This window comes from Onychomys torridus, chromosome 12 (genome assembly GCF_903995425.1).
Source record: "Onychomys torridus chromosome 12, mOncTor1.1, whole genome shotgun sequence".
NCBI lineage: Eukaryota > Metazoa > Chordata > Mammalia > Rodentia > Cricetidae > Onychomys > Onychomys torridus.
The window spans coordinates 68,718,238-68,743,960 of NC_050454.1; the positions used below are offsets into that span (position 1 = coordinate 68,718,238).

The 25,723-nt window shown below is 47.8% G+C and overlaps 1 protein-coding gene across 1 annotated transcript in view; it reads right to left on the reverse strand.

Moving 5' to 3' along the window:
* The window catches only part of Tmem50b (transmembrane protein 50B), a 33,941-nt gene extending 13,123 nt beyond the window's left edge, over positions 1–20,818 (reverse strand). The window contains exons 1-2 of the mRNA XM_036204078.1: positions 20,666–20,818; positions 3,007–3,144 (exon numbers count right to left, since the gene is read on the reverse strand). Coding sequence (XP_036059971.1) covers positions 3,007–3,105 — 99 coding nt within the window. The 5' untranslated portion in view covers positions 3,106–3,144; positions 20,666–20,818. The remainder of the gene's footprint in view (positions 1–3,006; positions 3,145–20,665) is intronic.
* Positions 20,819–25,723: the final 4,905 nt, after the last annotated feature.

A 25,723-nucleotide genomic window follows, 5' to 3' on the forward strand; every position in this document is an offset into this window, starting at 1 on the left:
AGCCTCCTCACTAGCCAGCAGCCTCCTCACTAGCCAGCAGCCTCCTCACTAGCCAGCAGCCTCCTCACTAACCAGCAGCCTCCTCACTAGCCAGCAGCCTCCTTCACTAGCCAGCAGCCTCCTCACTAACCAGCAGCCTTCTCACTAGCCAGCAGCCTCCTCACTAGCCAGCAGCCTCCTTCTCTAACCAGCAGCCTCCTCACTAGCCAGCAGCCTCCTTCACTAACCAGCAGCCTCCCTAACTAGCCAGCAGCCTCCTTCACTAACCAGCAGCCTCCCTAACTAGCCAGCAGCCTCCTCACTAGCCAGCTCTCCCTGGCTCCTGCAGGTTCCTTTTCTGAACAGCTTCGCACACAGTTCTGCCCCACAGAAAGCTGCTCTACTCAGCTGCTCACTTAGCAGCCGTCAGCTCTCAAGCTCCCAGACTGTAAAGGCCTGCTACTGGTTTAGTTTACGTGATTTAATTGAGTACCCTGTAGCTGACCAGTCTATAAAGTGTGAGGTTTCCACGTCAACCAAGCTAAGCACACCTGAACAGACAGTGCCAAAGACTGCCCAGAGAAATTAAGAACAGGTGTGAGAGCCCTTTTCTCAACTGACAAAGTAGAGAATTACATCATCTTTTCACGTTTAAGAGAGTTCAGCCAGGCGGTGCTGGTGCACGCCTTTAATCCCAGCACTGGGAGGCAGAGGCAGACGGAGCTCTGTGAGTTCAAGGCCAGCCTGGTCTACAGAGTGAATTCCAGGAAAGGCGCCAAAAGCTACACAGAGAAACCTTGTCTCGAAGGAAAAAAAAGAGAGAGAGAGAGGGAGGGAGGGAGGAAGGGAGAGAGAGAGAGAGAGAGAGAGAGAGAGAGAGGGAGAGAGTTCAAAATTCATTTTAAAACATCAATGGAAAGGCCCTGGTGTTAAGTTAGATAACAGTTAAACCTGGGCTCTGCTGCCCAGGACACACACAACTGGCAGAGCTCATTCGAGCATGGCCCTTGGTCTATTCCTAGCACAGCATAAGCCAGGCAAAGGGGTACAAGGTTGTTTTTGGCTACACAGCAAGTTCAAAGCCAGCCTGGGACATATGAGCTCTTGTGTGAAAAAGAGTGAGAGAGGAAAAATGGCCAATGGCTCAGATAAACACGTGCCTCTGGGCCTGAGGACCTGAGTCCCACCCCAGGAAGGCACGCGGGAGAAAGAGAGAACCAGTTCCCAAAGTTATCCTCTGACCTGCATACATGTGCCATAGTGTACCCCACACACATGAATACATACGATAAAAAGCTAAAGCAAAAGAACAGAGGAATCTGGGCATGGTGGCTCATGAGTACTGTCCCGGCACACAGAAGGTTCACTTCAGTTCAGCCTGGGCTTTGGGGTGAGTTCTAGCGAAGCCAGGGCTACAGGGTGAGACCTGTTTCCAAAAAGAGGGAAGAAGGAAGTGTGTGTGTGTGTGTGTGTGTGTGTGTGTGTGTGTGTGTGTGAGAGAGAGAGAGAGAGAGAGAGAGAGAGAGAGAGAGAGAGAGAGAGAGAGAGAGAGAGAAAGCTAGGCAAGGTGGTACATGCCTGTAATTCTAACACTTGGGAGGTAGAGGCAGAAGGACCTCAAATCTGAGACCAGCCTAAGCTACATACCAAGACCCTGTCTCCAAAGCAAGCAGGGAAGAGGGTAAACATTACAAAAATATAAAAGATGCTGAAATTTGCTTTGTTTAACTTAATGTGGTAGAGGCATTGCAGGAGTCTTTCTTGAGTAAGCACTTTGTACCATTGAGAGTGGACGAGCAGCAATGTCACAGAAGCCAGGACAGAAGGATGGACAGAAGCCAGGACAGAAGGACAGACAGAAGCCAGGACAGCTCCAGAGACATCTTGACCTCAGGTCGGGTCTGCACTCACTCTATACTGGATCCCAGGTCCGGTCTGCACTCACTCTATACTGGATCCCAGGTCCGGTCTGCACTCACTCTATACTGGATCCCAGGTCCGGTCTGCACCCTCACTTTATACTCTAAAGCCGCATGGCGGTCAGGAGGTTATTAAGGGCGATGACCCATGTTTCAGCTATTCCTCCAGGTCATTCTGCCCCAGGTAGCAAGTGAAGCCATGCTTGGCAAACAGGCAGGACAAGCAGTGCTCTAAGGAAATCACTGAATCAATCAATAAATCAGTATCTGGTAATTGGCCTTTTCTACTTATTCTACCTCAGAGACAGAAAATGGTTCACAGAATATAAAGACTGTTCAGGTCATGATTTATAAAACAACAGTAACAACAAATAAAACAAGTTGGGCCTGGTGGCTCCCATCTGTAACCCCAGTATTCGGGAAGTAGAGTCAGGACCGGGAGCTAAGTGGGTCCTCTGCAGACTCTGTCACAAAATAAATAAATGAAACAAAAGATTTGGGAAGCAGATGCAGGTATGCAAGTGAGAGGTATTGTTACATAGTGAGTTTGAGGCCAGCCTGGGCTACATGAGACCCTGTCTAAACAAAACAAAAGAGAAAGGTTTCCTCCACAAACTTCTTCCTGGGTCTGCAGGGCTGAGGCTTCGGTTCTTGCAAAGAGTAAGGTATTACCGCTGTCTACACAGCCGATCCTGAATGAGTCCCGGTAACTCGGAGTGACATCAAATCCCCAGGCTCTGACAAATGCTGCAGTTGAAGAGCTGACACCAGATTTAAACCATCCTCACAGTTGAATCAACCCGTGATGGGGGCTGGATCGCAGCTCAGTGGGTAAGGTGCCTCCCCGGCACCTTTAGCCCCCAGCACCGCACAGACTCCTGGAATCCCAACAGCTGTGAGGCAGAGGCAGGACAGGAGTGCAAGGCAAGCCTGGACTACACACACCTCACCTCCAAAATCAAAATGCAAACCCCAGCAGGCTCTGTAATAACATTACCTATCCTCAAGAGCAGTGGAATGAAATGAGTCTGGAAGGCTGTTACCATTTAAGGACATTAATTTTGACCATGCAAAGGCATTATGTCACCGACACCTCTCTGTCACTTACCAATATGCCTGCCACCACAGAGGCCACAGTGTTGCGTCTCTCACTCCAGTCAATACATTCACAGCCCGGCCATTGGAAGTTATCCAGGAAGCCTGCCATCTCTACCTTGTAAGCACGGATTGTTCATAAATACCGTTCCTAAAAGACAAAAATAACCCAATTCAAGAAATGCTTCCTAAAAACTATTTCGTTTCATTTATGTGTTTGTGTGTTATTGGAGACAGGGGCCCACAGATGCCAGAAGAGGAGGTAGGGTCCTTTGGATCTGGAATTACAGAGGTCTGCCACCTGACATGGAGCCTTCGGAAGAACAATATAAGCCCTTCCTTAATCACTGAGCCACCTCTCCTGCCCCAGGAAATTCATTCAGGAAGTAAAATATCTAGCTGGTGCACCCTTTAATCCCAGAAGCAGGCAGATCTCTGTGAGTTCCAGGCCAGCCTGGTCTACATAGCAAGTTGTAGACCAGCCAGAGCTACATAGTGAGACCTGTCCCAAACAACTAACTAACTAAAATACCGTATTCCTTTACTAGAGTTTTAACCCTAAGCTGACTTAAGTTCCTATCTGCTACAGTTATGAAAACCACACATCAAGGAGTACCTATTGTCCTGGGGGGGGGGGGGGGGCCCACGCCTTTGGGAGGCAGAGGCAGATGATTTGAGGCCAGCCTTGTCTACAGAGCAAGTTCTAGGATAGCCAGAGCTACACAGAGAAACCCTGTCTGGGGGCAGGGGTGGGGGAGAGAAAGAAAGAAAACAAACAAACACCCCAAGGCAAAACAAAACCTATTGAGATGAATGTAGGACTGTACTTGGACACCAGGGGGCGCTACCGTTTTAAAATGGTCATTTCGGTTTCAGCACCGCAGGTGTTGGGGCAGCACCCAGCGGTAGAGAATAGGAAAGCAAAACCAAAATGGCTGTCTGCAAATTCGTTGACACACCTTCCATTCAGAGGAGAATGTGTGTCCTACCTCTGGAATCTGAGTCAACAATCTGGCCCAAAATGGAGGAAATACACTTATGTAATTTCTCCACCTCTTGAATTTGACCCACTAAAGATTGATAACCAAAACAGAAGAAGAAATACTTCTTCTGTTGGTAGCTTCTGCCACACAGCCTCTAAGATTAGGTCACAGCAGGCAATGCAGCTCCACCTGGTTCTCTGGACCAGCGTGGAAAATCTCCAAAGCTACCACGCTGTGAGGAAACCACAGCTCAGCTGAGTCCCTGCCAGTAAACAGCCTCAGGGGCCACGTGTGTGTGTAAAGTAGATGACAGCGTCCTAGACAGAGTGTCACCCTCTGCTTTAAGCCTTCCCAGGTAAGGTGCCAGATATTCGGAGCAGAGAAACAGCATCTTGGCTGGGCCCTTTCCAGTCTCTACACAGACCTAGTAAGTAAAACAAAGGCACCTGAAGCCTCTAGGGCTTGAAGTTAATCTATAATGCAGCAACAGTTCATGAAGGGAAGAACAGTGTGTGGGTGACGAATGTTCAGTGTGGCACACTAGCCCATGGGAACACATGCCCTTGATCCCCGCGCTCAGGAGCCAGAGGCAGCCAGATCATTGTGAGTTCTAGGACAGCCAGGGGACATAGTGAGACGGTCTCAAAACAACAACAATAAATAAACAAGTAAGTGAAAGAGCTATGTACTACATTATACTATAACAAAACAAAAAGACTGCCCAACAGGAGGTTCGGGACCATCATAACGTCTAAAAAGGACAAGAAAAAAACTTTACTTTTTTTTCTTCTTCTTCTTCTCTTTTTTTTTTTTTTTTTTTTTTAGCTGAGGATCGAACCCTTGCGCTTGCTAGGCAAGTGCTCTACCACTGAGCTAAATCCTCAACCAAAACTTTATTTTAAAACAATAGATATTGCTTTTCAAAAGTAGCAAGAATCTGCAGAGACTCAACCTTATGAGTAATAAAACTCAATTAATGGGCCGCTTTTACAGTCCCACCCGACCCCTCAATTCCCACTCCCAGTCTAGGAAACTCGAGAAAGCATGGCCTTGCTGGATAGAGATGTCAGGTCAGCCAGAGACTGAGAGGGAAATCTGGAGGACAGGTCATAGGGGTTAATCCCCACACCTTAGTGTAAACTCCCTTCCGATACCTCGGACTGAACACCTGTGTATGGAGACCCCAAAGAACCAGCTGATGGCTGGCAGAATGGAGACAAGTCCAGCTGCTGTTCACTGCAGGGGAAACACGGTGGGGATCAGTTTCATCAAGTCAGAGGGGATTTCCAGGCACATCCTAACAAAGAACAAAACCTCCTCTCACAGTGTGACCAAGGTGACCAACCAGCCAATGTCTCAGCTGCCTCATACAACAAAGAGCAATATTAGCACTTCAAGTAAGATATTCTGCAGACATGTTATCAGATTGTTAGCAAAAGATTAAATATTAACCAGTGAAAAGCCAGGCATCAGGAAGGCCACTATCAAGGAGAAACAACACCTGAAGGTCACATGAGCGTTTCCCACAAACCCTCATTCTCAAACTCATCTCCTATTGGAAGTAGGTCTAAAAGCAGAGAATTCATAGCTATTTCCACACACTGATTCGTGTTGTAGAATATTATTTTAGATGTGTTACTTCTGTTTATGTTGCATCTGTTTAACTCTGTGAAGCTGTGTTACTGTGCCTGTCTAAAACACCTGATGGTCTAATAAAGATCTTTTTTCTTTTTTCTTTTGAGCTGAGGATCGAACCCAGGGCTTTGTGCTTGCTAGGCAAGCGCTCTACCACTGAGTTAAATCCCCAACCTCTAATAAAGATCTTAACGGCCAATAGCAAGGCAGGAGAAAGGATAGGTGGGGCTGCCAGGCAAAGAGAATATATAGAGGGAGAAATCTGGGAGGAGAAGAAGTAGTAGTAACCAGAGAGGGAAGGGGACTCCAGGGGCCAGCCACCCAGCTACACAGCAAGCCACAGAGTAAGAGTGATATTTATAGAAGTAAGAGGCAAAAGGGAGATGGGATAATTTAAGTTAAATAAAGCTGGCTACCAACAAGCCAAGCTAAGGCCAGACATTTATAATTAAGAATAAGCCTCCATGTACGGATTTATTTGGGAGGTGGATGGTGGGTGCCCCAAAAGAGCAAAAACAACCAACAACATATTTTTGACCCTCCTGTGGCTTAAACTGCATAGGTCAGGGATGGGGTAGGACAGAAGAACATGGAAACTAATGAGATTAAGGACATGCAAAAGAGGTATAGCAAAAATAAGAGAAAGTATATCCAAACCCTTGGGTCTCAACAATAAAGAATCCACTGGTACCAAGGACAGTCGGCAAGTAATGAAGTGGGGCAAGGGGCTTGGAGTCATGTGGAGAAAGGCAGCTAAGAGCTGGATCCCAATCAGGATTATTTTGGCCCTCACTAAAGATTAGGGTTTTTGAAGACCTCTCAGGAGAAAAGGGCCCAGAAAATCAAGACCCTAGAAGCATGGGAGGGGACAGTGTCCCACTAAGAACTGACACTCTCAATTGGGAAGCTCAACCTTCATGATGACTGCAATGTTGATGTTTACCACCTGAAACTCTAGTTCTAGAAGGTCCTCTCTGGCCTCAGGCACCATGCACGCATGTGGTATACATTCATACATACATGCAAGTACTCGTATACACAAGATAAAAATAACTAAAGCTTCAAAATGTTTAAATATTATTTTCTATGTGTGTATATGCTGAGTGTATGCATGGTATACATGCATGAGGAGCCACAGAGGTACAAAAGAACACCAGATACCCTGGAGCTGGAGTTACAGGTAGTTGTGAGCTGCTATTATGGGTGCTGGGAACTGAACCCAGGTCTCCTGTGAGATCTGTAAGTACCCTTAACCTCTAAGCCATCTCCTGTCCCCCATTAAGCTGAAAACAAAATCCCGGGTGAACGGCCAGTGCAGCCCACAGATCACCCTGCGGGCCCGGCGCAGACCTGAATTAGAAGGACAATCCTGGTAGTGGCCTGTCAGCTACAGGGGCTAAAGAGGAACATAAAGCATTTGCATAATAAAAGGATAAGATAGAAGCCGAGCCACACTTACAAGCCAAGGAAAAGGATTCATTAGACATGTTTTTAAGACACTAGCAACAGGCAAGGATGCTCTTAGGCTTCTTGGTCGAGTGCCCATGAGAGACCACAGATCAAAACGGGGTCTGCTGACAGGGACATGGGAGAGGTCAGTAAGTGTGCAGGACACGAACTGCAGGACCTGCAGGTGGAAACCATCAGAAGACAGCCAAAACCGTCAGAAAGGAGGCTGTCAGGGGCAGAGTGCTACCCAAAGTAGTGATCCAGCCAGGGCTTTGGAGAAATTGGTCATGTGACAGATGGGCGTTCTCTATTTCCTGTCTTCCCTGGGATGCTGCTGCCCACATCTGGTAGGTTCACACTGTGGTGTTAACTAGCACAGAACTCCTCTAGAGCATTTTCTAGATATTTACAGAAGTGCCTCCTATGGGAGGGGAGGGGGGGAGCTGGGGGTTGGGGTGGCAAAAATCAGTAAGACTTGGCCTCCATCATTAGAGGGCTTACATGCTGGGGCAGACTCAGTTAGTCTTCTAAATTCCTGATTCTCTGTTTGTTTGTTTGCTTTTTTGAGATAGAGTCTCATGTAGCCCAAGCCAACCTCAAATTCACTGTACAGCAGAGGTTGGCCTTGAATGACTGATCCCCTACCTCCACCTCCCAAGTGCTGGGATTACAGGTGTCAGTACCACATGGGCTAATTATAGTTTGTGCATTAAAACCTCTGGGGCTGGGCAGGTGCCAGTCAGTAAAGTATCTGCCACATAAGTGTGAGTTCTTGCATTCAGATCCCAGCACACATGTGAAAGCCAGTTTGAGTCTCTGTGGTTGTTTGAATGTAAATGGCCCCCTAAGTCAAAGAGAGTGGCACTGTTAGGAGGTGTGGCCTTGTTGGAGTAGGTGCGATCTTGTTGGACAAAGTGTGTCACTGTGGAGGTGGGCTTTGAGGTCTCAGATGCTGAAGCCATGCCTAGGATCTCAGTTCACTTCCTGTTGCCTTTGGGTCAAGATGTAGGACTCTCAGCTCCTTCTCCAGCACCATGTCTGCCTGCACACTGCCATGTCCCATCATGATGATAGTGTACTAAACCTCTGAACTGTAAGTCACCCAATTAAATGTTCTCCTTATAAGAGTTGCCATGGCCATGGTGTCTCTTCAGCAATAGAAACCCTAAGATAGTTTTTAACCCTAAAACTGGGAGGTGAGACAAGTGGATCCCAGAGCTCCAGGTTCACTGAGAGACCGACCCAAAACACTACAGTGGAAAGTGTTAGAGCAAGAAGAAGACACCCAGCATGGACCTCTGCCCTACACACACACACACACACACACACACACACACACACACACACACCATATATTTTTAAAATCTGTAACAGAACTTGTCAAGCACTGAGATTTGTCTGAGGACCTGGGTTCAATCTTCAACAACATACACAGAAAAAAATGTAAGAAAACAGATTAGCAACAACAATACAAGCTCCATTCAACGTTAGTATCTTGGCCAGAGCAGAACCAGAGTACAGCACACTGCCTCAGAGGAAAGAAAGTAGAATCTGCGTCGTGACACCACCACCAGCTCTGGCTACGCAGGTTGCTCAGACAGCAGGCTCTTCACAACTTATTCCATTCAATACTCCCAAATTCTCACTCTTTTAGTTTCACTTTGGTTTTAGTTTTTTAATTTTGTTGGTTTGTTTTTTGTTTTTGTTTGTTTTTTGAGACAGGGTTTCTCTGTGTAATAGTCCTAGCTGTCCTGGAACTTGCTTTGTAGACCAGGCTGGCCTCAAACTTACAGAGATTCACCTCCTTCTGCCCCCAAGTGATGCTACCACTGCCAGGGCTAGTTTTAGACTTCTGATTCAAGGTTTCACTGTGAACTCAGGCTGATCTAGAACGCCACATGTATTCCAAACTGGCCTGGAACTTAACATCTTCCTCCCTCAGCTTCCCATGTGCCAGGATTCCGCTATGAGCCATGCCTGGCTTCCGTGAGAATGTTTCACTATTACAATCAATCTTCCAAACACACTAACATCACCAGTAGTCTCATGTTACTGAAGACATTCAACTTTTAAAGAACAGTTCAAGGTCATATAAGAAGGAGGAAAACCAGGCTTCCCCCTGAAGTTCATGTCTGGTTCCCAAGCCTGTGCCTGGCACTGTGACACTCCTACACTGCTGTCCATTACAACACACCCGATGGCAACTTCTGCAGCGGGTCCTCACTTCAGAGACCAAGGGGAGATGGGTATTTGCTGGTCATGGTGAAGAGAGCAAGAAGAAGAAAATGTAGAAAAAAGCACCAGTTCAGAGGAACGGGTACCGAGGTCATTTGGAAAGAGAAGAAAACAGTGCAGTGAGGTCCGCAAGCATGTGTCAAGTGGTCAGGAGAACAGTTTTCTCCAGTTTGCCATAAACCCGGCTTCTAGGTACTCACTGCGTGCGTGTTTTAGAGGCCTTACAATCAGTGAATGTGAACTACTCAGAGAGCTAAGCATTTTGGGAAAACATTTTACAGATTTAATATCAGGGAACACTTTCTTGCCCTAACGACTGTTAAGTCACATATAAGAAAAATAAAACCTGGTAAGCACTTCTAGTTTGGGGGAAAGATTTCCATCTAAAATCGGTAAAAGACAAAGCATGAACTTTTAAAGAGATTTCAATTTTATAACTTTGTAATTCCCTCAATGAGGATTCAGTGTAGATTTTTTGATGAATCTTCTCTACCGCTTCTCAATGAGAGTGGTTTACAAACGTAAACATCCCCCCCAGATTCACCTAGCTACTGCCCGATGCTCAGTCTACAAACCCTTGGCATCAACATGTCTGGACCCGAGTCTTCCAAGCTCAGCCTGCTCACAGGTTCTGAATTCCCTGAATGAATGACTCACCACCATTCATGCAGGTTTACAAGCCAGATCCTGGCATCACCCTTGCCCGTCACACTCCTCTCTCTGAAGAGACCATCTGATTCCTCCTCAGATCCCTCCACCCTGACCGAGTACCGTGTGCACTGCCCGCCCACCATGAATGAGTCTCTTGACAGATCTACCCACATCACTCCTGTCCTCACCAACATGCACTGCATACCAGAGAGAATGGTTTAATATAAAATAATGCAAGTCTGGCATTTTCCCTTCTGCTTAAGAGATGTCACTGCCTTCTCCCCTGGTGTGAGAACAGACCCTACAGAATAGCCGGCTCTTCCCCAGCAGACCCCAGCCTCTCTGGTCTACCTAGTTTGACGTGCAGCTGGGAGGGGTGGGGAGTAAGAAGCAAGGCCTATGCAAAGGCGTTAGGTCAGCAGAGGGGCATCTTGTTCCTGGCCGTCATGAGGTTAGCAGCTTTCATCCACCATGGCATTTCTGCCATGTGTCTGAAGGAGATGGAGCCCATTGCAACAGGAGACAGTGTGAACCAAGTCAGCCTTGTCCCTGGGGCTGTGTCCTCAAGAATCTGGCTGGCCTGAGAGCTAGACAACCAACTGACTCACTGGGCTAAACTCCGTGAGAAGGAGAAGGCGCCACCTTTAAAGTCAGAAAGTCAGGAGGGAACATGCTCAGAACCTACGTCTTAAACTTTCCAATGTGGAAAATCTCCCTCATTCGGGACCAGTGACGTTTGGTCATCACTGCACTGAATTACCTCCAGGGCCCTAAGGCTCCAAGAATCCACACACTGCAGTAATATGGACTTCATTAAGAGACTATGCTTAGGGTAGATGCTTCAAAGGACTTACTTCATGCCAACAATGTTATTAGCAAGCCGAGTTAAATACCAAAAGCTTCATCAAGCATGGTTTAAAATAACATTTTAACCAAGTGGTGGTGGTGGTGGTGGTGGTGGTGGTGGTGGTGGTGGTAGTGGTGGTGGTGATGGTGGTGGTGCACGCCTCTAATCCCAGCACTCGGGAGGCAGAGGCAGGCGGATCTCTGTGAGTTCGAGGCCAGTCTGGTCTACAGAGTGAGTTCCAGGAAAGGTGCCAAAGCTACACAGAGAAACTCTGTCTTGAAAAACCAAAGTAAAATAAGCTTTTAAAGGTTCTGGGTCAGCGAGAGAAACCCAAACACAGGTCTTATTAAAGGATATCACACATCTATCTGCTTGCACGTGAGAAGGGGAGAATTGTACAGAAAACTGCCTTATTTTTAGGAGACCCACTGCTAATGTTTAAATCCAAATGTTAAAACCCCAATTCCCAGCCAAGATGATAGGATTGTGGAATGGATGGCTATGAATTGGATTAGGTCATGATGGCGGGACCCTCCAAATGGCATTAGCAACCTGATTAAAGAAACCTGGTAGAGATCCATTACCCTTCCCACTGTGCGAAGGCAAAATGTGGTCTTTGAGTCAGCCAGCCCTCCCTGACGCAGAACTCAACCACGGCCTAACAAGCTCCACTTTATCGTGGACCTATTCTTTTCCCATCTTGTCCTGTACGACAGCTGGCATGCTTGGAACTTGCTATACAGGCCAGGCTTATGTCAAACCTGAACTCTACCTGCCTCCACCTCCCCGGTACTGGTATTACAGGTTTTTGCCATTATGTCCATTCTAGCCCATTCTTTTCTCAGTGCCCTTAAATTCCAGAATCAGGTTTATAAGATAAACATTCCCCCAAGGAAATGGAAACTAGCTCTCCAAAGGCAGCCGTGTCCTTGGTACAGGTAAGACTGTGGCCCAGCCCCGGGAGAATGAGCAACTAGATCACAATCTGAACAGGACTAGCTATGCGGAGAAGGCCTTCAGGCTGGCTGCTGTCCTCCCCCTCGGGAAGGTGCTGCCACCCTACAGTAGCCACAGTTCTGCCTTCCCAGTGAGGAGCTTTGGGGTGAGTTCCTTCCTGGAGTCACCAACGTTTGTCTCCTGTTTGGGGCTCAGTGTGGTCACTGGTACCCCTAGGTTCAGGTTTCCTGCTTAGGAGTCTGGTAATGTCACTGGTCACCAAATCTGCCAGCTTTGATCTTGGTCTCCCAACCTCCAGCACGGTGACAATGGATTTTTATTGTTTATAAGCTACTTAATGTATGATACTGTATTCTAGAAGCCTGAGTTGATTGAGAGAAAAAGCTAGAAGAGGAGGAACTCCTGGAACAGTTAAAACTGTGGGCACACCTTTGCAATGGTAATGGGGAGAGGCTGGAAGCTTACTGGTGCATGCTACAAAAAGAAGCAAGCCAGGCAGTGGTGGCACACGCCTTTAGTCCCAGCACTCAGGAGCACTCAGGAGGCAGAGCCAGGCGGATCTCTGTGAGTTCGAGGCCAGCCTGGTTTATATAGAAAGTTCCAGGCCAGCCAGGGCTACATAATGAGAGAGAGGGAGAGAAGAGAGAGAAAGTGCTATAGAGGGCCCAAGGCTTCACCCCTGGGTGCACTGCTCACAGGCACCCCCTGCTGGCCCCTTTAGGAAGCCTAACTTTCCACCATCTCTTCCTAGCTGCTGAGACCCTCCAGCATATTTCCCCATAATAAACTGGCCTTAGGTTTCCATTCAACCAAGAACCTGAATGGGACATCTGTGTCTCTCCCTGTTCCAAGCAGCATCAAGATGTCGTGAGACCTGGGGAGGAAAGGTCTCATTGTTCTAAAGTACCAAAGAACTTAAATTTTGTGTTTACCTTTTAGTGTTTTGTAGAAGACAGAACTTGTGATGTGCCAAAATTCAAAGTTGGCAAAGGACATTTTCTAGCTCTGGGTTTCTCTGTATAACCACCCTGGCTGTCCTGGAACTCACTCTGTAGACCAGGATGGCCTCGAACTCACAGAGATCCTCCTGACTCCTGGTGCCTCTGCCGCCGACACCCGGCGCTGTTGTTTAAAGACAGCGCCTGCTGTATTATCAGGGCTTCCCAAGAATCCTGGGCTCAAGCTGTCCTGCTGATGCAGCTTCCCGAAGAGTGCTGGCTAAGGTACCAGCCAAGCAGGCTTGACAACCTGTGCCTTGTCCTGTACAATGTACGACGTCAGACATGGTTAACTGTGGACCTTAAAAATGTGGAGTATTCTCAGAGCCTGCTCATATTAGGAGGAAAAAAAAATGCTTGCTAAGGACAGAACAGAGGCCTGAGCAAATGACCTTCAGACGAAGGAGATTGGTGTGGGCCAGTGCGCTGGGTAGAAGCCAGTGATATGCTTCAAGACAATGGAAGAAAAAGAATCAAAAGCCATCAGGACTACCACTACCCCATCACAGGTCTGGGAGGCAGCATTCCTAAACCACGAAAGCCGACATGTTTACAATATCAATGCTAGCAGCATATTGTAATTAAGCAAAATAACAATAAGGGCTGGAGACATGGCTCAGTGGGAAAGAGCATATACGCTGTTGCAGAGAACCCACGTTCAGTTCCCAGCACCCACAGCAGATGGCTCATAACAGCCTGCTGAAACTCCAGCTCCAGGAGAGCCAATACCCTCGTCCGAATTCCACGATGCATCAGGACCAAATGAAAAGAGAACAAGAGTAAAAGCATCTCTAAAGCGCTCTGAGAAAACAGACACTGACCATCAAAGACCTTCTTCCAGCACTAGAGACAGTGGACAGCAGGAGCCTGGCATTTCACTGACCTGGGGTCACTAGGACACCTACGTGGGCAGGTTCAAGTACCTACTCCCATCTTCCTGGACTAGCTATGTCCCAGGAACTGTTTACGTTTTAAGCCTCCATAAGCTATAGTCTTCTGGTAAATGAACTGGGGTAAGGGTGACATGTCCCTCAAAAAGTCAAGACTGGATAGGTTGTGGACTAAACTGAAGCCATTTTGCGTAAAACTTCCAGTTTGAATAAGGGTCAAACAAAATTTAAGTTCCCAAGACCTCCCTGGGTGACTGACATCCTGGTTGGCTAGTTGAAACATGAAGGTGCAGCAAGCCACCCCCACAGTTGAGTAAACCAACCAATGAGAGCATGGTAAGTGTACCACAAAGAAATGTTCCTAGGAAAGTCCCCATTCCTGAATCCTGATTGGTGGAAAATGTAACTGTAACTTAGCCCAGATGTTTGTGATTTTTGTGCTGAAAAGCTCTGTAGCCTTCTGGCTGTCTCCCGGATCCGTCCATCTGTAGCAGCTTGATTACAATGAACGTTTCTTTTCTACATTGACTTGTGTTTGAGTTGTGTTGATCCAAACAAACCCCAAAACAAGGTGACTCAGTGAGGAAGTGCTTGCTGCACAGCATGAGGTCTTGAGTTTGGATCCCCAGACACCAGGTAACACCTGGGGACAGCTGGCCTGTACTCCTTAGTGCTAGGGAGAGCAGAAACAGACAGCAGGCAGGCAGGCATGACACTGGAGCAGTAGCTGAGAGCTTACATCTGATCCAAAAGCGTGAGGCAGAGAGCCTACTAAGAATGGGTGTGGGCTTCTACAACTTCAGAGCCCACCACCCCAGTGACACACTATCCCCAGCAAGGCCACACCTCCTAATCCTTCCCAAATAGTTCCACCAACTGCCAACCATGCATTCAAATACATGGGCCTATGGGGCCATTCTCATTCCAACCACACAAGTGAATCCTCTGAGCTCACTGACCAGACAATCTAGCCAGTTGGCAAGCTCCAATCCAATGAGAGACCATGTCTCAAAAAATAACGATTAAGAGTAATATCCAGTGTCGACCTCCGGTCTCCATATGAACACAAACACACAACGTACATACACACACACAAAGAAAAATGAGAAATGATCACGGCAGAGTACGCATGTTAGCACTCAGACCTGCCAATCAATCACAGTTTCCCAGACACACAACTGCTCCAAGGGTGTGCCTCTCCTGACTAAGCCCCAAGACTCTCAGGTTGAGAAAAACTGTGACTGTTTCTGGGTAATCCTGCAGTCTCACTAACACTACAGTGAAAGGGCAGCAGTGCACGCCTCGAATCCCAGCACTTCAGAGGCAGAGGCAGGTGGACCTCTGTGAGCTCCAGGCCAGCCTGGGCTACACAGTAAGACTCCGTCTCAGGAAGGGCAAAAGAGGAGACAAGAGCAATTAAAGTTCAAAGTAGATGGGCAATAAGTGACTTGGGAAACTAAAGAAGGCGAATTCCAAGCTGGTGAGGAAAAGCTGAGAACCAGTCAGGAAAGAGCAGGGGATACAGTTAGGAAACAGATGCCCAGATGTGACCCCGCCAGTCGTCTTGGGGAGGGTCAACTGTGACTTCTGTACTGGGGAAAAGTCTGAGGGTTGGTGGCTTTGTTTCTGACTTGTCGTGTGCTGGACTAAGGGTTATCTACGCAACAGTCAGTGTGGGCACACACTGAAAAGGACATGAGCAACTGTGTGCTGAACAGAAAGGCTCAGGACATGGGGCTGGGTCTTTCCTTCTACACAAGACGGCTCTTCTCTAGGGGACCTAATGAAATTAAGAGGCAATGTTCACAGGTATGGGGGTTTCCACTAACCTAATGGCCTCGAGCAATGAACAGTTCAAGGGTCCCAGCCACACCCTGGGAGCGGTCAGTCATCTTAGCCCCCTTTTTATTCTAAGCAGAGTCAAGGAGTACTGTGTGTATGAAGAACCTTTGAACATGAAAGGCATACAGGGAGGGTTTGAAAAAGAACAAAGCAGCTTGGTACAACCAACCACAGAGGGAGAAGAAAAAAATCATTCCAACTCCAGAAACCAAGAAGCGAATGCCATCATAGGACCAGTGGGATGGCTCAGCCACCATTCCTGACACCTGGGCACCTGAGTTTGATCTCTGGGACCTGCACACTTGAAGAAAAATGACTCTTCCTGAAAACTGTCCTCTGCATGTAAGCACACGTGTTCTCTCCTCTCTCCCTCTCTCCCTCTCTCCCTCTCTCTCTCTCTCTCTCTCTCTCTCTCTCTCTCTCTCTCTCTCTCACACACACACACACACACACACACACACTCACACACACACACACACACACATATAAATACATAAATAAAATATATAAAAAGATTTTTTAAAAAAGAATACTATGCTAAGAAACACTGAGACTGGAAAATAGCCTTAGGGATTTAGAAACCTCACAGTGGAAACTGTTTTAAATGCAAATTATGACCATGGAGATAGCTCAGCAGTTTAAAAGTGACTGCCGCACCCAAGCTTGACAACCTGAGTGATCCCTGGAGCCCCTGAGGTAGAGAGAGAGTTCTCTCCCAAGTTGTCCTCCGCACCCCCCCCACATGAATTGTGGCGTGTACACACCCACATACATACACACATAAATACGGTTTGAAAAGTGAAAATGAAATACGAGCCAGGCGTGGAAGCACACACTTCTAATTTCGGCACTCCAGAGGCCTAGGCGGGAGAAGGGAAGTTTGAGGACAGCCTGGGCTATGGGGTATCCAAATAGAAAAACTGGGGAGATGGCTGAGGGTTAAGGGCATCTGCTATCATGCAGAGGACCTTGGGATAATATCCAGCACCCGCATGGCCGCTCACAACCACCTGTAACTGCAGTTCTGGGAGATCTGAAGGCCTCTTCTGATCTTTGCAGCCACCAGGCACATACATGACACACGTATGTAAGGGCAGGCAAAACACCAATACACAGAAAACAAAAAGTAAGCTTTAACAAATTCTAAAGAAAATAAAGCACCCATCTGTAATCCTTAGCATGGAGAAGACGTCAGCAGGAGGGTTGTAATTGAGAGTTAAGTACAGCCTGAACTAACCTGGATTCCAGAGCAAAATGTGGAGAAAAAAGCAAACCAAATAAAAAACCAGCCAAGCACGGTGGTCCTGTTTGTAATGTCAACGCTGGGGAGGATCAGGTAGAAAGACAGCTGGGGGTTGGGGGAAGCCGAGGCTACATAATGAGTTCCTGGCTAGCCTGGGCTATGTGTAAGAGACTATTTCAAGCAAACAATAGTAGTGTGTGTAAGGGGATAGATGTCAGGGAAAAAAAAAAAAGCAGAGAACCAGAAGTGAAAGTTCACATACAAATGACTATGAGAGACTACGGAGACAATAGGCAAACGACACTCCCAGGGTTCCCGGAGAAGATGCTCCTGTGTCGTTGTGTTGAAAGTGTTCAGAGACTCAACCTCATGGATGCCACCTTAAATGCATGACACTCACAACAAAGTGAAGCTTCTCTGCTGGTGGGAGGAGAAATGGCCTGAGGACTGTTCAACAGCGGAAGCGGAGGATGGGGCAATAGCTTCAAAACTCTGAGGGAAAAGACTTCAACCACAATTCTACTATTAATATCAATCCAGCATGCGGACAGAACCAAAGCACTGGACTTGCAAGGGTTCCCAGACTCCTAACTTCTCATCAGAGCCCTCCTAGACTTGGTACACCACTAGAGAGGGTAAGCCACTCAAAAATAATGCAGGCTACAGGAGACCCAGCACAGGAGAGCTAAGGAAGCCAGCCATGTCCTTGAAACAGAGGGTACCAGGCCAAATGGAAGCAGCACAATGTCCCAGGCGCTCTGGCAGCCTTCAACCTGAGCCTGCAGGCCCTGGAACCTGGCCCAGATCCCTCTCGCCACTTGGCAGGGCTGGCTTCATCTTGAACATCTGCTGATGCTGTCTCTCCTGCAAGCCCTGAGGCCCAGGCACTTGCCTCCCAGAGAGGTTTGGCTCGGATGGACCCTGGCAATGGCAGAGAGGCTCTGGGTGGAAGCTGAGGCAGAAATGACCGCATCTGCTGTCCGTCCAGGCCTTGGTACAGCGCCCCCAGATGCCCTGATAAGCTCTGGTTCTCAGGGCTCTCTCCTGCATAGTGCATCTCTGACATCCTCACCAAGAGCCCTTGCAGGAGCCAGGCTAGCTGGAGCCACTCTGTCAGTTCAACTCTTCCTGAATGTGACAGCGGGAATGCCGTCCTTTCCATAAGGTCAGGTTTGAACTTAAGATTATGAAATGTAAACAACCGCAAGCCAGGAAGTTCTACATTCTCCAATAGTAAGGCTATGTAGACCTCATGTGGGTTCTGGAAGACTTGCCCTTGTTCTGAGTTTATTTAATGGACAGTTCCCTGTTGACAAAGATGCAAATACAGTTTATAACCTCTGAAGAAATTAATAAGGTATGATTTGGATTTATATAGCCTAGTAGAGAAAATCCATGCCAAATATTTTTCTTGCCCTGTGAAACACAAGCCTGTTATACCTAACATAGCAACCATGAGACATTCTTTTCTCTATGAACCACATAAACACCTACGCCTTTAAATCTTTTTTCAGGGGAAAAAAAGTTTCTTAATGCTTAAATAAAACTTTGAAATATGCTCACTATTTTTTTTTCTGGAGCTGAGGACTGAACCCAGGGCCTTGCGCTTGCTAGGCAAGCACTCTACCACTGAGCTAAATCCCCAACCCCCCCCCCCTTTTTTTTCTTATTTATTTATTTTGGTTTTGTGAGACACAGTTTCTCTGTGTAGCGCTGGCTGTAGACCAGGCTGGCCTTGAACTCAAAGATCTGCCTGTCTCTGCCTCCGGAGTGCAGAGATTAAAGGCATTTTTTATATCACTTAAAACTGTTTTGTATTTATATGTGTGTATCTATGTGACAGTATGCCTTATGTGTGGGGGTACCCTCAGAGGCTAGATGAGAGTGTTGGATCCAAAGCTAGAGTTATAAGCAGTTGTGAGCTGCCTGACATGGGAAATGAACTCATGTCCTCTGGAAGGGCAGCAAGAACAGCAAGTACTCTTTTTTTTTTTTTTTTTTTTTTTGAATTTTTAAAAAAATGTCAGGCTGGAGAGATGGCTCAGCGGTTAAGAGCACTGGCTGCTCTTCCAGAGGTCCTGAGTTCAATTCCCAGCAACCACATGGTGGCTCACAACCATCTGTAATGAGATCTGGCACGCAGGCAGAACATTATATACATAAATACATCATAAATAAATCTTTTAAAAAATGTAACTCACAGACTTTTACTCATTTGCTTTTCATTTTACTATTTACTTATTGTGCGTGTATGAGCACAGTTTTGTGTGTGTGTGTGTGTGTGTGTGTGTGTGTGTGTAATGCAGATGCCCTCAGGGGCCAGAAGCACCAGATTCCCTGGAGTGTGAAGGCTGTCAGTCTGATATGCACTCCTTTCTGAGCAGGAACAGCGCTCTGAACCTCTGAGCCATCTCTCCGGCCCTCTCCGAAGCATTTTTTTTTTTTCCTTTTAAAGATTAAGTCCACATGTATCAATGTGGACATGTGTCTTCATCATCTGTTGCCAAAAGCATCATGCTATGATGGCCTCCTCAGGAGTACAATGGAGGCATAAAGAGTGGAGAGTGAAGAAATGAAAATTTTGAGGATTTCACTGTTTATTGACATTTCTTTTTTGGTGGGATGGCGGTAGGTTTTGAGACAGGGTTTCTCTGTGCAGCTCTGGAGCCTGTCCTGGAACTCACAGAGATCCACTTGCCTCTGCCTCCCGAGTGCTGGGATTAAAGGGGTGTGCCACCACTGTCCGGCTTTATTTGACATTTCTGTATTGTCTGAATGCTTTACTTGGTACATTTTAGCTTTATTATATTAAAAGGCAAATAAGGATTATACGTGATTACTTCTTTACCTCTGGACCTCCGAAGGGAATTTAGAAAACAAAACCAAAACACCGCAGTGAAGGCTACTAGCTGACGCAGGAAGAAAGGGGAGGTCAAAAGGGCGTGTCTCCTTGAAGAGGAAAAACTACATCCTCACCCCATTCCAATTAAACCTGCTTTTCCTGCAGCATCGCTATGCAAATTAACCTCTGGGTTTCAATCTAGGATCAGAAAGTCCTTCAACACCATGCTCGGTCAAAGTGATAAATCGCCTGGCTCTGCTCTTTGGAAAGACAAACGAATTGAAGATGATGAGAAAGGCTGACAGCTTAGGAGCGGGCGCCTCTGGGATTATCTGGAAATGGGACTTGTGGTACAAGGAGGGGGAAAGAGTTTGTGAGCGAGGGAAAAGGAGACTGTTTCTGAGTGAGCATATCCACTCCAGAGAGAGGTTCGCGCTCCCACGCCCCTCCTCCCATGCCAGCAGCGACGTGGAAGCCAGCCCTCCCCTCCGCCGCCTCTGCTGGAAAGGGCAAGCATCTATCTACCTTTCGGGCCGAAGTACCCTCCAGTGGTGAACTCGGAAACCAACGTGCGGGCTAAAAACCCAAATGGCCTAGGCCACCACGGCCACTGCTACGGCGACCACGATCTGCGCTACTTCTCTGAAAAGGCCACTCGGGAGGAATGCCCAAGGCTTCCCTCTCCTCCTCGCGCTTGCAGAGGGGACGGGAACGTCCAGGCGACGCGGACAGTCCCTGGCCATGGTTCCGAGCCTCCCGGAGGGTCGCTCGTCCCCAGACCCTCCTGGGGCCGCGGCGGCGGCGCCCCGCAGGTCGTTCATCCCTACCGGTCGCCCTGGGACGCTCCAGGGATCGAGATAGAAACCTCCCAGCCTCCGGATGAGACACGCGGCGGAGCGGCCTGCCCCAGCCGTGTCAGAGCCACGGGCGGCCGAGGGGACGCGGGCTCAGGCCGGGGCCCCCCTTACCCCAGCCCCGGTCGCCCGCGCGCTGCTCCGCACCGACTCGGGCGGCGCCACGGCACCTCAGGCCGTGCCGGGCCGGCGCCCCACGCTCGATCGGCGCATGGCGGAAGCCCGAGACCTGCCAGCCTCACTCACCCGGCTACCTGCGACGTCCACTCGGAACCCAGGCGGGCGCAGGGACGTCGAGGGTGCGCGTCGGCCGGGGCGGCTGCGGCCCGCTCAACCTCAGCTCGGGAGCCGGCGGCGGGCGCGAGGCCAAGGCACCGGGGAGGGGCGGAGCGAGACGCCGTGCGCACCGCAGGGACCAATGGGCTTGCAGCAAGTGGCCTGTGTGGGCGGGGCCATAACGCTGATGGGCGGGTCTGGGGCCTCAGAGGCGGGGCGGAGCGAGACCCGTGCTCACGGCGGCGACCAATCAGGGTGCGGCCGGTGAGGCAGGGGTGGGGCTTGGTTCTTGAGGGCGGGGCTGGCGTGGTACTCTGTGGTTGTCCTGGAGCTGAAGTCTCGACCTCACAGGCTGCGGTAAACCCATGAGCCTTAACACCAATGAGAATACCCGCGTGGGGAACTCAAGCCTACTACGCAAGATCCCTTTGCATATCGGCGGGTGAGCATTGTTCACCAGCTGCCAAGAGTTGAGCATGTGCTCCAAGACACTCAGAAACCGAGACCTAAAAAGAAGTTACAAGTCCAGAGATCCCGGTCAGTACTGGTTATCGACGGTACCCGCAAAATAAAGCTAGACTGCTATTTCAGCCTGATGGTTCTTTTTTCATCCATCCATCCTGATTTTTGGCTTTTTCAGGAGCAAATCTCTGCTGATCTCTTTTAAAGATACTGCCTCTGGATTTTCAGCATAACTTCAAAGGTCACATTTCCGACAGGATTTAAATGCAGTTGAGAAAAGATGCCAAGTCCAAGTTATTGCTAAATTGCATGCAAACATGCTTTTCCTAGGTAGAATAAAGCAAAAGATTTTTGTGTCATGTAACTCACAAATGTCATCCTGGATCGTGTTACTTCTGTAGTTCTTTTATATAATCTGGGATTTAGGTGTTTAATAAACATTCGTTGCATACATTCCTTTATGAAGTATGGGACTATGCATGCACCCTAACAAGCAGGAAGGAGGACACAGAAGGGAACAACTCTGTAAGCACCTGTCCCAGAGCTAAGGGATGTAGCTCAGTTGGTATAGTATTAGCCTTGAATACACAAGGCTCTGGAATGTATCCCCCAGCATCACATGAAGCAGGTGTGATGGTACACGCCTGTAATCCCTACATTCCAAAATGTCCCAGTTTTGCTTTGAGGACATACCCATGGTCCCAAGCAGAAGGATTCCTATTTCCAGCCAGACTGGATTACAGAGCAAATCCAAGACCAGCCTGAAGTGAGAGCCTGTCTCAAAAATAACAGAGGATCTAGGATGTGGTGCAGTGTCTGTCCAGCGTGTTCCACTCTCCAGTTAAAAAAAAAATAGGGCTGGAGAGATGGCTCAGATGTCAAAAAGCACTGGCTGCTCTTCCAGAGGACCCTGGCTTGTTTCCCAGCACCCACATGGAGGCTCACAGCTATCTGTAACTCTAGGTCCAGGAGATCTGCTTCCCCCTTCTGGCTTCCCTGGACACCAAATATGCAAATGGTGCACATACATACATACATGTGGGCAAAGACTCATACACATACCTTTAAATATTATAAAAAAGATCAAACCTCCATAAATGCTCTACTTGAATTGAATCTCCACTGCCATGTATATAATCATATACTTTGGGTTTTGATGTTGTTTTTTTGTTTTGTTTTGTTTTGTTTTTGAGACAGAGTTTCTTTATGTAACAGCCCTAGATGTCCTGGAACTCGCTCTGTAGACCAGACTGGCCTCGAACTCACAGAGATCTGCCTGCCTCTGCCTCCCGAGTGCTGGGGTAAAGGTGTGGGCTACCACACCAGGCTTATAGGCTTTGTTAAATGCTCCTTGCCTAAGCACCTGCAGAGGCTCCCTAGACTGGGGAGATCTTGTAACTTGAGTATCCTTCTTTCCCTCGGCTCAAGACTAAAGACTCACTTCACCTAAAACAAACAGCAAATAGACTGAAAGAAGCCAGCCAAGAGAGGAGAGCAATTCAGGACGTGGGGGCTGTTCATGAGGGACTCCATAAGTTCTGATTTGTCCCTAACTGTCAGGATTTCCGTGAACTACTTCTAACAGTACAAGTCATACCCCACCATCTAAGAGTGCAAAGCAAACACGGCATCACAAGAACTAAAAGACCGAAATGACCTATGTAAACATGGATGTGCGAACATCCTCAAACACTCTCTCCTCCGGTAAGTTTACTGTGTTGAGTAACACAGAGGCCTCAAGCTGCTGTTACGTCACACCCGCAGAATGCTGTCTTGAGAGGAATGGCATACTCCTTGTGACTACCACGTTGACTCTCTTCTGAATAAGGTCTGTGCTTTAGCAATCATTTGGTAAAACATACTGAAGCCAAGGGCTAGTCTAAACAACCTCTAAAGCTTTTAGCTTTCTGCTCTTAGTTGACTTGAACTACTTTTGGAAGCCACATGGCTGACCAATACCGTATTAGTCATCCACAGCTTTACTTTAGAAACACCTCTGTGGGTCACAGTGACAATTGCTGAAGTTACTCTTCAGAGGTCTGTTGGCCACCTTTGTTGACAACACCTCCCACTTTCCTTAGGCCTGCATAAGTGCCTGAGGGGTAACAGTTTGATGACAGTGTCCTGGGCTTTACCCTCGATCACACCCTGTCCTTACCGCATTCCGAGACACCGTTTCCTGGTTTGGAGCCCTGGACTGTTCAAGAGAAAATGTGCTGAGCAAGGAGTGTGCATCCACTCATTTCTCTCTGCTCGTGCTGTAGGGTGAAAGGTCCAAACCCACCTCTGGGGTTGAAAACTCACCAAAACCCACCAATCCCTGAGCCTGAAAATCCACTTCCCTGGGCTCAAAATCCCTCCAATCCTTGGGCTTGCCTTGAAATCCTATCAATCCTCACCCTGGAAAACTCCGCCCTCAAGAAGCCCTATATAAAACCTGCCTCCTGCTCAGTTCCCTGATGCTTCTCACCCAAGCAGAAGCAGCCACCTTCTGTGTCTTTACCAATAAATCTCTTGTATGAGGTTTGTTGTGCAGTGTGACTTTATGATAGTCTTTGGCTCCTGACTGTGGGGGAGGAGGGGCAGGCCTTTCCCCTCAGAGCTGCAACACTTCCACTTAGCAGTAGATATGACGTTTTAAGTTCCTGCAGCCTTGACTTCTCTGATGGACTGAAACATGAAATCGTAAGTAAAGGAAACCCTCTCTCCCCTAAGTTGCTTTTTGTCAGGGTGTTTTATTTCAGGAACAGAAAGGCAACCAGGACATAACCAATGCCTGGGAGGTAATTTGCTTCTGGCAGAAGCAGAAACATTTCTTTCTGTGGTGGAGGTTCTAAACACAGTGGACATATGGTTCAGTTTGTCTGGTTTGTTTTTTATGATGAGGAACAGAAAAAAATTCACCTCAAAATGGCTGAAACAGTGAGATAACAGGACCAGTAAAGCTGGAGGAGAAGTGTGGTAGAGGGCATGACCTAAAAGTCCCTGTCTCCTCAAAACTCATACATTGAATCCTGATTGTGATTGGTCTCAAGGATGGTACCCTCACGAATAGGACTTGTGGCCCTTATAAAAAGAGGTCTCTGGCCCAGAGAGCTGCTCAGTGGGAAAAAGTTCTTGCTTACAAGGCTGAAGACCTCAGTTTGATCACTGTATTTCACGAGGAAGAAAAAGAGAACGAGCTCCTTCAGATTGTCTTCTGGTCTCCACATGCACATGTGCACATGTACAAATAAATAAATAAATGTATGTAAAAATTTTAAATATAGTTTCGGGCTGGAGAGATGGCTCAGAGGTTAAGAGTGCTGACTCTTCTTCCAGAGGACCTGAGTTCAATTCCCAGCACCCACATGGCAGCTCACACCTGTCTGAAATTCAAAGCAATGATTGGTTGCGGCTCAGTTGCGTAGATCAACCCCTGGGACAAAGGTTATTCTTTTTAAAAGGATTTCTTTTTGAAGAGATTGAAGAGGCGGCTCACTGGGTAAGCGTACTTGCTCTGCAAGCATGATGGTCAAAGCCCCAGCACATACATAAAAAGCCAAGCATGGCTGAATGTGTCTGTGACCCCAGCATTGCTGGGTGAAGATGGAGGATCCTGAGAGCCTATGGCAAGGGTGAGCTTCCAGCTTAGTGCTAGACTCTGTCTCAGAGCAATAGAGAAAGACATCCAGTGACTCCTCTGACATCCACACATCCACACATGTGACCACACACCTGCACACTGAGGTCCATGTCACACACACACACACACACACACACACACACACACTCAGAGGGATAGAGGGAGGGGAGAGAAAGAGTTTCAGAAGTGATATGTCTTGACTTTCTATTCTACTGGTCACATAGATCAAGTCCGAAACAACATTCGAAGGTATTGCTCAAAAACATGAATATCTGCAGGGCGGTGGTGGCGCATGCCTTTAATCCCAGCACTTGGGAGGAAGAAGCAGGAGGATCTCTGTGAGTTCGAGGCCAGCCTGGTCTACAAGGTAAGTTCCAGGAAAGGCTCCAAAGCTACATAGAGAAACCCTGTCTCAGAAAACAAAAACAAACAGACAAAGAAACATAAGTATCAGAAGAGGGGACCACTGAGATCATCCTGAAGGCTGGCTACTACCCTTACTTACTTAGTGATATTTTATTCTAAATTAAAAGGGACCTCTCATTTCGCCTGGTATGTGTTTTCACTGAGCACCACAAATGCAAACTATAATTGCTGTGCAACATAGGTAACTCAGACACCAGCGGCTCGGCAGACGGCTCAGTTGGTAAAGTGCTCGCTGCACATACATGAGGACCCGAGTTCAGATCCCCAGCACCCACATAGAAAGCAGGCACAACAGTGTACGCCTAGCACCAAATGAGGGGAGACAAGAGAACCTTTGGGGCTCACTGCCCAGTCAGACAAGCAAATCATCAAGCTTCCATGAAATACCATCTCAAAAAAATATGGTAAGAGTGATTGAAGAACACACTTGACTTTGACCTCTGACCTCCACAGGCACCAACACACATACACACGGGTACATGAACATACACAAACACACATTTTAATAGGTCTTT